The 12,064-nt window shown below is 38.1% G+C and overlaps 1 protein-coding gene across 3 annotated transcripts in view; it reads right to left on the reverse strand.

The window, feature by feature from the left end:
- Window positions 1-505: 505 nt before the first annotated feature.
- Window positions 506-12,064, reverse strand: part of lovit (loss of visual transmission) — a 193,007-nt gene continuing 181,448 nt past the window's right edge. For all 3 annotated transcript variants that reach the window (XM_070216227.1, XM_070216225.1, XM_070216226.1), the window contains one exon: window positions 506-771. In XM_070216227.1, coding sequence (XP_070072328.1) covers window positions 541-771 — 231 coding nt within the window. In that variant the 3' untranslated portion in view covers window positions 506-540. The remainder of the gene's footprint in view (window positions 772-12,064) is intronic.

Raw genomic sequence — 12,064 nt, forward strand, 5'->3', positions numbered from 1 at the left:
CCTCGCACTCCCTTTAGCTGAGTTACGCTTATTAGTCGGGACACCAACCCGACACAGCGTTCGCACTCCCTTTAGCTGAGTGACGGGTATTAGATAGTCGGGACAACAACCCGACTATAGCGTTCTCTCTTGTTTTAGCTAATTTTTTTCGAGAGGTTTTTTAAAAAGCATATTTTTTAATATAAATATATTATATATTTTTTTTTCATAAAATTCATTAGAGTTGTCTTAAATAAAGTTATATTTTTGGGAAACATTTGTAAGTTGGGTAATTTTATCAAAACGTCCGGCAAATTACGGGGGACTTAGAAACCATCAAAAATGACGTCTGTGACACCGAGATTTGCTATTCGGGGAAAATTCGGTTGGAATGGTTTTCTGTGACACCCTCAAATGACCTTTTTGCGGCTTAGCTCGCAGTTGGATTTTATAGCGAAAGCCAATGAATTAAAATCGAAGAAAATGCTTTTGCACAATTCATAAACCACATAATTTAAGTTCATTTCTTAACATAATATTTTATTTATTTTTTTTAAAAGCTTATAGATCTAAATACATTATCCTGGTTGCTGACAAAGCTCCACAAAAACTCAAAAAACTGGCGGTACTTATAACAGCTGTAGTGGTTCCAGACATTTTTATAATTGTGCCCATACACAAAGATAATATGAATTGGGCTAAAAAGACCATACTACTTATGATAGCAATATCAGTTCCCAATCCTCGTAGTCCTGATCCAAGTTTTGGAGCACCATTTTCATCTAATTCAAACTGAAAGAAAAGATAATAAGGAATTTTAAACAGGTAAACTTTAATAAGAAGAAACACTACAGTCGAGTGTCTCGACTATCAGATACAAGATATATTAGATACGATATAGGCAGATACCCCGACTATCAGATACCCGTTACTTAGCGAAGGAAAGTGTGAGGGAGACGGAGGTATGCATGCAGCAGAGCGACTGCCTGTATACTTGCTTAAAGATTCTACATTTCAATAGGTATAAATCTCCAAAAATGTGGGCGCCAGACACCTTTTAAAATCGTTTATGGGGTATTGTGGGCGTTACCTCAAACGGGCGGGGCGCAAGGGTGAAATACACTTGCACTGCGTAGAAATCTCAAGGATATGTGTAAGAAATCCCTATTTTCTAGCTTTTTAGTTTCCGAGATCTTAGCGTTCATCCATGGACATGGCTATATCGACTAGGCTAGTGACCCTGATCAAGAATATATACACTTTAACCCTGCAAGCAAACGGGCGATATATCTATCGCCTATCGTCCAGAAGTCACTTCTTAGTAACTTCTGGAAGATCGAAACACGACAGAACACATTTTACAAAAACAAAATATACATCTATCGCGAAGAAGTCACTTCTTGGTTACTTCTGGACGATTAAAATACGATAGAACACATTTTACAAAAACAAAAAGGTTCACTATCGTGGAGAAGTAACTTCTAAGACACTTCTAGGCGATAGAAAGACGATAGAACACATTTTACAAAAACAAAAAGGGTTCAAATCGCAAGGAAGTAACTTCTGAGGCACTTCTGGGCGATAGAATGGCGATAAAACACATTTGACTACCTAAAAAGGGTTCAAATCGCGAAGAAGTAACTTCTGAGGCCTTCTGGACGATAGAATGGCGATAGATCACATTTGACTACCTAAAAAGGCTTGCGATCGCGAAGAAGTAACTTCTGAGACACTTTTGGGCGATGAAAAGGAGATAGAACACATTTTACAAAAACAAAACCAATGGGAAAAAACATCTTCCAATTCACTTCTGGAAGATAAATTGAAGATAGAAAGGAATTTGGTTTTATTTTTTTGAAGTCATTTGGGGTACAGTCCGCTATTGGCTCTCTCTTTATACCTGAAAACTACCCTTTTTTCTCTTTGACCTACGCACTTTGTATTTTGAATTCGAGCGTCAGTTCGTTACGAGATTTTTTTGTGATCAGTGCGATTTATTCTAAATTTCTGTGTTTGTGATGAAATGCGGAGTGAACCCGTTATTTTTTAAATATTACATACCGGTGGAATATAAATAAAATACAATATTTATTTACATCAAAAATTAAAGTGATTGGAAAAATCGAGATTTAAGCGTGTACAAGGTTGTCCTGCGAAAGCAAAAGGAATTACTTGGCGTGAAACTCTAGGCAAACCGAAAACTTAACTATACTCCACTTATTTAATTATAAAAGGTAAATACCTCCTCCGATTTTTTTATGACACAATATTAATTATTTTTTTGTTGTTTTAAGCATTTTCATAGACGGAACACGGAACTGGAATTAAATAAAATAATACAACACCATTTCCTACAAGCTTATGGACCGTGCTTACATGCCGCAATGCTTTTGTAACTATATATTTCAATAAATGTGTTGAAAGAATAAACATGAAGAATGAGCACAAAAAACATATTTTCCAATTGGGAAAGAGTCTTCTAGGTATCGTCTACAAGTGTCTTCTGAGTAACTTCCAGAAGTGACTTCGGCGACACTTCTACAAGTGACTTGCACGATATCGCATTCGGATCGCCGAAGTCACCCCCGTCGGGAAGAACTGTTCCACCAAGGCGGCACTTCTAGAAGTGTCGCCTAAGTCACTTCTGGAAGTGACTTCCGCGATATCGCATTCGGATCGCCGAAGTCACCCCCGTCGGGAAGAAATGTTCCACTACGGCGACACTTCTAGAAGCGTCGCCGAAGTCACTTCTAGAAAATGCTTGCAGGGTGATGGTGTATACAAATTTAACAAGCCAAGCGGGTAGAAAATATTCCAAATATTCTCCTTTCCCATCTGATTCACTTAATATTTTAAGTATATTTTGAATATTTTAAGTATAAACATAAATGCCAACGAAAATAACATTCCAAACTAATTCCAAATATTCAATTTTTTATTCGAGGTGTTTCACTAAAATTTAGATTGCAGTTTATGCAATGGTACGAACCATCCAGCCAAAGATAGGCATATCTTACCTATGTCGGAAAAGGAGACGGACACAAATAAAATAATGTGTATGACAAAAATGGCGAGGAAAGAAGTGCGTTCGAACCAACTTTCCAGGCTTAAAGAAAAATGAAAAATAATGGTTCTGAAGTGTCAAATTTCTCACAATATACAAATAACATAAATAATACAAATCAGGGAATAAAACCAGAACCGGAACCGAAATAAACCGATTCCTAATAGGGATCCGGAACCGGTACCGAGACCGAAATAAAAATTTAATTTCGAACCGATTACCGTATTGCTGGTACCGGTACGGTTTTGGTACTCATTTACTAAATTCTTTAAAAATCCTGAATAAAAAAATACCCATATGTATGTATGTATCAGCTCCCATTTTCCGATAATCGACTTCTTCCTTTTCGTCCCTTTTTAGCAGATGTATTGCTCATGTAAAAAAATATCGCTGTAGCAAAAACATTCTTTGTCTAAACAAGTTAAAAATCTGTCATTTTTGGCACCATTCTACGCGTCTTTTTAAGAAGCTAATAACCCTATTTCTTCTTAGAAATAAAAAAGTTAAAAATTTAATTAAAATCATACTTTGTATTAAAGTTGAAAGTTTTTTTCAAAATAACACTCACATAAATCATTTCAAAGTATTAATTAAAATTTTTCTTACTGTACCGGTACCAGAACCGGAACCAAAACATCAATACCAAAATGGAACATAACATTCAGTCAACTTAATATAATAAGAATCATCATGAATTCTTTCTTAACAATAAAATACCAAACATTACATCTTTGCCTGAAGTGTTTTCACATGACTTATCCCTTAGAAGCTAGCTAACTAAAATCTTATTAAGCATGGAGATGGTGTTGTAGCAATTGCGTACAATAATTATATTAAAGTTAAAAAATACAAATAAGAAACGGACATGTCCGGACAGTGATATAATCATAGGGAGTAGATCCAAAATTAATACTAGCATGAGGAGAATTGAGATCATCAAACTAATCGAAAAACTTGATATTTTTTACAAAAACAAACTTTTGAAAACACAGAGCGGCAACACTACTACAGTTTTGACCGCAGCTGTATACTTTTATATTTTTTGACTACACCCAGAAAATAATATGGACTTAAAACTCAAAAAATGGACTTAAACTAAGGTAATATGGACTAATTTTGGAAGTAAGGATTCTTAGACTTGTTTTAAGTCCATTGTTGGACTTAACACACTGTCTTGTTTTAAAGCCATGATGGTCTTAAAAAAGTTTATATTACCAAAAAATGTTAGAATTTAGATATCCATCTAGCATCTAAGCCTTCAAAGACAACGATTTTAGTTCATAAAACTTGCTGCTGTCCATATATTAGATAATTACCAAATGATAACTGTAGTGCAAAAAAAAAATGTTGTGTGAAGAATTGAAAGCAAATATTAAAAAAACTTAAACGAGTTTCAAATGCTGCGTGAATTTCCAAATCAGAGCTTAATTCTAAAATGATTTATGATTAATGATTTATGATTAAGACAAATTGTCTTGAAAATATAAAAATAAAAGTATTTTTGTCTATATACCCATACATGGGTAATTTATTAATAAGTACCAAGATCGTAACATTCCTCCAAAAATAAAAAATTATTAGTTTTTAGTTTTTTTTATTAAAAAAAAATGTTTTTTTGGGATTTTTTATGGGCATGGACTATTTTTTAGGTAGTGTACTATTTTTCACGCTATTAATTCCCTAAAATTTACGGGCTTAAATTGAAATTATTGAAATGATATGGCCATTTTTACTATTTTTAAGTCCAAAATAAATATAGGAATTATTTTTCTAAGTGTATGTTTTCTTGTTTGTTTTTCCTTAAAAAAATCCTATTCTATGTATGGGGTTGAAAGATAAAGAGTGTATCTTAAAAAAAATTTTAACATCAAAACAAACCATGAATTTGTTTGCCTCTGAGACCTCCGGAAAGTTGGCCAATTTCAGCAGTTTTCGAACTTTGGAGTCTTTGTGCTAAGAATCCTTGCGTCGGGAAACTTTTTGGAAAGCACAGTTTAATGGGGGATATACATATAAAACTTAAATTTTTAATTTTTTACCAATAAGGAATTGTGCTGGGATTTCGTAACTTGGCATGTTGATTACATTGTTCTTATATAATTTTAACCAATTTTTATTTTGCTTTTATCTTTCAAAATCGCGGCCGTGGGAATTTTTATGTCAGGCTATATTAAAAAACAAGAGAGAACGCTATAGTCGGGTTGTTGTCCCGACTATCTAATACCCGTCACTCAGCTAAAGGGAGTGCGAACGCTGTGTCGGGTTGGTGTCCCGACTAATAATCGTAACTCAGCTAAAGGGAGTGCGAGGGAGATAGATATATAATTTTGATTGCGTATAACTTTTTAATGAATGGTCCGATTTGAAAAATGTCTTCTACATTTCGATAGGTATAAATATACACAACAAAATTGCATTTATACTTCTCGGAAATCTTTAAAGATGTGGGCGCAGGACCCATTTTAAAATCGTTAGTGGGCGATTGTGGGCGTTAGAGGGGGCGTGGCGCTCGGCTAAAATAAACTTGCGCTGCGTATGAAGCCAAAGAATATGTGTGGGAAATCTCAACCTTCTAGCTTTTGTAGTTTCTGAGATCTCAGCGTTCATACAGACGGACAGACAGACAGACAGACAGACAGACAGACGGACAGACGGACAGACGGACAGACGGACAGACGGACAGACGGACATGGCTAGATCGACTCGGCTAGTGACCCTGATCAAGAATATATATACTTTATGGGGTCGGAAACGCTTCCTTTTAGCTGTTACATACTTTTGCACGAATCTAGTATACCCTTTTACTCTACGAGTAACGGGTATAAAAAGTAGGCCAGCTGCGGATTGTCCACAGGTCGCTGTGTAGATCCGATTTTTATGAAACTAAGTTTATTTTGTTAGGAAATAATGTAGAAACTGTCTGAACCTAACTTACAAAGAATATCTCAAAAACTATGGTTGTGGCACTCTTTCAAAGTTAAAAATCTATTTTTAAACCCTTGCAGACGGTATTATGATTTCATTCAGAAGTTTGCAACGCAGTGAAGAAGACCTTTCCGACTCTACAAAGTATATATAAATTATACTTTTAGTATGCGGCCCAGTGGCGGTATAGTTCCTGCACGGGCCGGGGTTGGAAGGGCACCAGTAAGGTGGTTGCTGGATATAGATCGAGGGGGCACCGAAGGGGTGCTTGCTGGATGTAGATCGAGGGAGCACCGACCGTGCGCTCGCTGGATGCAGGGGGTACCGGCAGGGTACTTGTTGGAGGCTGCTGCTGAAGCCCGCTCGGTAGTGCGGGGGAAGAAGGTGCCTTAATTTGATTCTCGTAGAGATTGGTGATCCCCCACTGCAGTCAGAGCCGGATGGCTGTACCTTTTACAATTGATGATTAGGTTGATTTACGTTGGGAGGTAACTGCCTCCTTCGCCTGCTGGCCTAGAGACTCAGACAGTGCAAAAATAACAAGAGATATTGACGGCGATGGCCGGAGTAATGTTCACGAGCAGTGTGCTCTTTATTCAAGATATCAAACAGAACTGAACTTAAGGGCTAAACTTAAAGCTAACAAAGCTCACAGCGGCCACGCAAATATGCAGTCACTTCCAGAAGTGACTTCGGCGACGCTTCTAGAAGTGCCGCCGTCGTGGAACAGTTCTTCCCGACGGGGGTGACTTCGGCGATCCGAATGCGATATCGCGGAAGTCACTTCCAGAAGTGACTTAGGCGACACATCTAGAAGTGCCGCCGTCGTGGAACAGTTCTTCCCGACGGGGGTGACTTCGGCGATCCGAATGCGATATCGTGCAAGTCACTTGTAGAAGTGTCGCCGAAGTCACTTCTGGAAGTTACTCAGAAGACACTTGTAGAAGATACCTAGAAGACCCTTTCCCAATTGGAAAATATGTTTTTTGTGCTCATTCTTCATGTTTATTCTTTCAACACATTTATTGAAATATATAGTTGCAAAAGCATTGCGGCATGTAAGCACGGTCCATAAGCTTGTAGGAAATGGTGTTGTATTATTTTATTTAATTCCAGTTCCGTCTATGAAAATGCTTAAAACAACAAAAAAATAATTAATATTGTGCCATATAAAAATCGGAGGAGGTATTTACCTTTTACAATTAAATCACTTTAATTTTTGATGTAAATAAATATTGTATTTTAGGTATGTAATATTTAAAAAATAACGGGTTCACTCCGCATTTCATCACAAACACAGAAACTTAGAATAAATCACACTGATCACAAAGAAATCTCGAAACGAACTGACGCTCGAATTCAAAATACAAAGTGCGTAGGTCGAAGAGAAAAAAACTTCAAAAAAATAAAACCAAATTCCTTTCTATCTTCAATTTAACTTCCAGAAGTGAATTGGAAGATGTTTTTTTCCCATTGGTTTTGTTTTTGTAAAATGTGCTCTATCGCCTTTTCATCGCCCAAAAGTGTCTCAGAAGTTACTTCTTCGCGATCGCAAGCCTTTTTAGGTAGTCAAATGTGATCTATCGCCATTCTATCGTCCAGAAGTGCCTCAGAAGTTACTTCTTCGCGATTTGAACCCTTTTTAGGTAGTCAAATGTGTTCTATCGCCATTTTATCGCCCAGAAGTGCCTCAGAAGTTACTTCCTCGCGATTTGAACCCTTTTTGTTTTTGTAAAATGTGTTCTATCGTCTTTCTATCGCCTAGAAGTGTCTTAGAAGTTACTTCTCCACGATCATGACCCTTTTTGTTTTTGTAAAATGTGTTCTATCGTATTTTAATCGTCCAGAAGTGACTTTTTCGACTTTTGTAAAATGTGTTCTGTCGTGTCTCGATCTTCCAGAAGTTACTAAGAAGTGACTTGTGGACGATAGGCGATAGAAATATCGCCCGTTTGCTTGCAGGGTTTTTACGGAAAAGGATGTTAAGTGCTGGGTATATGAAAGCTAATAATGGTAGCAACCCCTCCAAAATTAAAATTGATTTGGCAGATGGATCTGTTCTATATATGACAAGCAATAAACAGGCTATTTAAAAATCTAAAAATCATAGAGTTAAGTAGAAACCAGGGACCGTAAATACCAGTTATTTGAGAGTTTTATTTTGAAAGGCCTACTGAGATTTGTTCAATTTTTTATCAACAATTTTACTGGTTTTTATGCACTATATAGACATGGACAAATAACAGTTAATTTGCTTTCCAGATTTGTTGAAGTGCATATGCTTTGTGGACAAGAGTAAAAAGAGTGTTATTTTTGACGTTTAAAACAAAATATCACAGTAGTCTTTTTAAAATAAAAGTCTCAAATGACTGTTATTTACGGTCCCTGGTAGAAACATTGAGAACTTAATCAAAAAGATAACAGACGAGAATGCGTTCAACGAATATGTCAAAAATAAAAAAAAAACTTGTACAAAACTATCGTATCAAAAAAGAGGCTGTAAATCTAAAGATCAAGTGGAAAAAGGCTGTAAAAATGGCTAAGAAAACGAGCTACTTAAGAACCGGTTTCTCGAGTCCCTGTCAAAGTCCCTGATAGCTATCTGTTCGAAAAACTTAAATACCAGATAAACTGTTCGTCAAAGCAAATCCGCTTTCTCGACTACTTTAATTTATCTGAACGAGAAACAATTACAGAGTGCTGTTAACGCACAGCAATGTGCTGTGAAGCGCAAATAATGGCTTGCTTCGATTATTTCATCAGCTGTTTGGGTATAATTCAAAGGAAAAGTCAGCTGTGATTTCGTTTCTTCTTCATAGTTGGCTTTGGGAAATCAGCTGTCATTCTATTGAGCCGAAAACGCTTAACAGGGACTCCGAGTCCCTGTCAAAGGTAGCTCTCACATTTATGCTCGAGAAAGCCAAAATGCCTTAGCAGGGACTTTATCTGTTCGAGAAATGTTAGCGAAACCGGCCCTAAGTAAGATAGATCAAGGCCAACACAAATAAAGCGTGGAGATTTCTACAAAATCTGAAAAACCGCCAGAAAGGAGAAGTAGACGGCAAAAGAGTGATGATAGTGCTAAAATAGGTATGAGGATAAATATTGGAAGCAATGTACTTTGCAATCAAGTTGGTACTGTGCACTTAAAAAACTTAAAAAAATAATTGGGGTGGCCGTGTTGTAGAAAATGTCCCACAAAACTACTTGAAATCTAGTTTTTCCTTTCTTTGACACTGTTGCACCACCTATAAAATTATGATTTTTTTTATAAATTCGATGGTTAAAAGACACAGGAACTGTAAAAAATTGGTGAGGTTGCCAAAACTTGAAAGTGGTCCAACATTTTTTTTAATTTTAATCGCGGTTTTCTGCACTTTTAAAAAGTCTTAAAAATGCAAAGCTTCTTTAGCGAGGATCTATTTCTTATCCCTTTGATTTCTCATCACAAATTTTCAGTTAAGCGTTTCCGTTGGTCAGATATAAGCTTAAATACATTTTTGGATTGCAGACGATTACTCCTCAGCCAAATGTCCAATAGCTTTGAAAATTGGTTTCCATATTCTTCTTCTAATTATCTACCATCGCTGATTCAAAATTTTTAAAAATCGCTGGGGCCGTTTTCCCTAGGTAAGTCTGCTATGCCCTTTGATTTAGGCACGTTTTCTCGTCCTTTTGTTTAATTTAAGGAAGGTTTAAACTCCGATATCTCAACAAAATTTTAAGGTTTAACCCGTACTTTAAACTTAACAAATTTACCAGAAAGCGGGCCTTAGACAGATCAAGCTTGTAACTTGAATATCTTAAGGTTCAGACTCCAGCTATAAACAGAGCTGCGGATGATGAATTGTTTGCCTTAAAAGAGAATTATAATCCTGTTTTCAGTTTGAATGATTTAGACAGAGTTCTTGGTCGAAACAAGATAACTATTGGGGGCGTAGATAAAATTACTAAACAAATGCTAGAATCGTTTAAAACAACTGCAAAACAGGAATTAGTCGCTTTCTACAATGATAAAGTGTCCAAATGGAGAACAAAGACCTAAGTGACATCCATTTATGTCATATGCATATTGAAAGAACAACTCAGCAGCGATGTAAACAATTTTACGCTTTACGGAAAAAGGAAAAAAAAATCAATTTTAATGGCTGTTGTTGATCGTAACAATGCCTATAATTGTGGTAATCTGAAATTTTGTAAGTGAGTAGAACACGTCAAAGGAGAATTAAAAAAATGAAAAAAGGTTTGTTTACAACAACAATTAGGTACGGCTTTATAAACCTTTGTAAGATCCAAGCAAGAATATGCCCTCACTAGCTTTGCTGACTTACCTATGTCAGTTGCCAGCGAGGACATGGAAATTGAGAAAGCATGGACTTTAAGGAGGTGTGTAGGTGTTCCACCTGGTACAAGCAAATATGAAATATTTGTTCTGGCAGGAGTTATGCCACCTGCTTTCCGTGCGAAAATCAGAATCCCACACTCTTTGAAGAGTTCAATTGCTTTCAAGCAATAACTAGCTATACAAATGTAATTAAAAAGTTTCAACACTTATTTGATAGTACTACGATATGTCAAACCTTTTTATTAGAGCCCTGCACAAGTAACCTGACTACTTTGTCAGACCTTAAATCCAATCGATCTACTTGAAACCCATTTGATTTGGGTCGTTTGGGTTTGGGTATTTGGGTAAATGAGTCAATTTTTACCCAAGCCCAAATACCCAAACCCAAATAACCCAAGTCAACTGGATTTCAAGTAGATCAGTACAGGTTTAGGGTTACCCAAAAAAAAAAAAAATTTTTTAATAAGACGATGATCACAATTATCACAGTTCATCGACCCGTCGCGAATTCTTAAGGTCAAGATGGTTATTTGTGTATAATATTTAAAACTTAAGGATATGATATATCGACATTTTTTTCCCCGAGCAGGGTAATGCATTGTCGCTTGTTCTGCCCGGGGCAATGCAGTGTCTAGCTAAGGCAAGTGGTTCAACGCCCCTGAATCAGTAGACATGGTTGGAGGTGCCTGGCGGTAGGCATAAAACGCAAGTGGGTGGTTCTCCGGAAAAACAAACCAGTATGGACGGAGATAAGGAGCAAATCAGGGCTGGGATGTCAGCCCAAACGTCGGCGGAAAGTACGATTGCTACCATCGGCGGGCACGGCTGCGTGTCGCCATCGGTTGAACCCCTGGGATGACGGGAGAAGGTCATTCCAGCGGCAATGTTACTGGCATAACATCTCAGGCAAAGTTAAGCCGCACGGGTGCCGAAGTTGTAGTAGACTCGGACTCGGAGAGCGTGCTACACGAAGCCAAAACAAGCCGTATCAAGAGCCGGCTCCAGCACAAGGCGGACCTTTCCCAGGAGGAGAGGGAAAAGCTAGCCTGTGCAGAGCAAAGGATTGAGGAAGAAAGGCTGCACTTCGCAAGCAAACCCGCGATGCCCACAAAAGGCAACGCTCACGCGAAAGTGCCGCCAAGGACATTTCGGTGAGCAAGTGGAATCGCGGGCCCAATGTGACAGGCCCTCCGCCACCTAAAGCAGCACAGAAGCCCAATAAGAGGGTTAAAATCAGTGATGTAGTCAACCGACACTTGATCGTGGCACTCATTGACAGGACCGACGAAAATGGGAAGATGACGGAGGCGCGCTGGAAGATCGTCCATGCGTGACTGATCGAGTCTCTCTTTGCACGGATAGAAGAATCACCCACAGCCCCCATGCCCACATTCGATGGTGCAGGGTTGTTAAACGGCGTAAAAATCCTGAAGTGCAACGATGATCCGACCAGGAAGTGGCTGACGCAAACGGTCTGCCGACTGGAAACGCTGTGGGAGGGCGCCAAGATGGAAGTTGTGGACAGGGATTTAATCCCATCCATACCAAAGGCGAAAGAGCTCTTCCACGTCGCAATCCAAGGGGATCTGGCGCTGAAGCTGCTTCAGCGGCAGAATCCAGACGTCCCAACGGCGAATTGGAAGATTCTGCACATGGCCAGCCCTCTACCCAACGAGGGGGGGCCAAAGTGTGGTTCTCCAAATCAACAAGGAGGCGGAGGATCTGCTGTACCCAAGATTCGGGAAGATGGC

This window comes from Drosophila takahashii, chromosome 3R (assembly GCF_030179915.1).
Source record: "Drosophila takahashii strain IR98-3 E-12201 chromosome 3R, DtakHiC1v2, whole genome shotgun sequence".
Classification (NCBI taxonomy): Eukaryota; Metazoa; Arthropoda; class Insecta; order Diptera; family Drosophilidae; genus Drosophila; species Drosophila takahashii.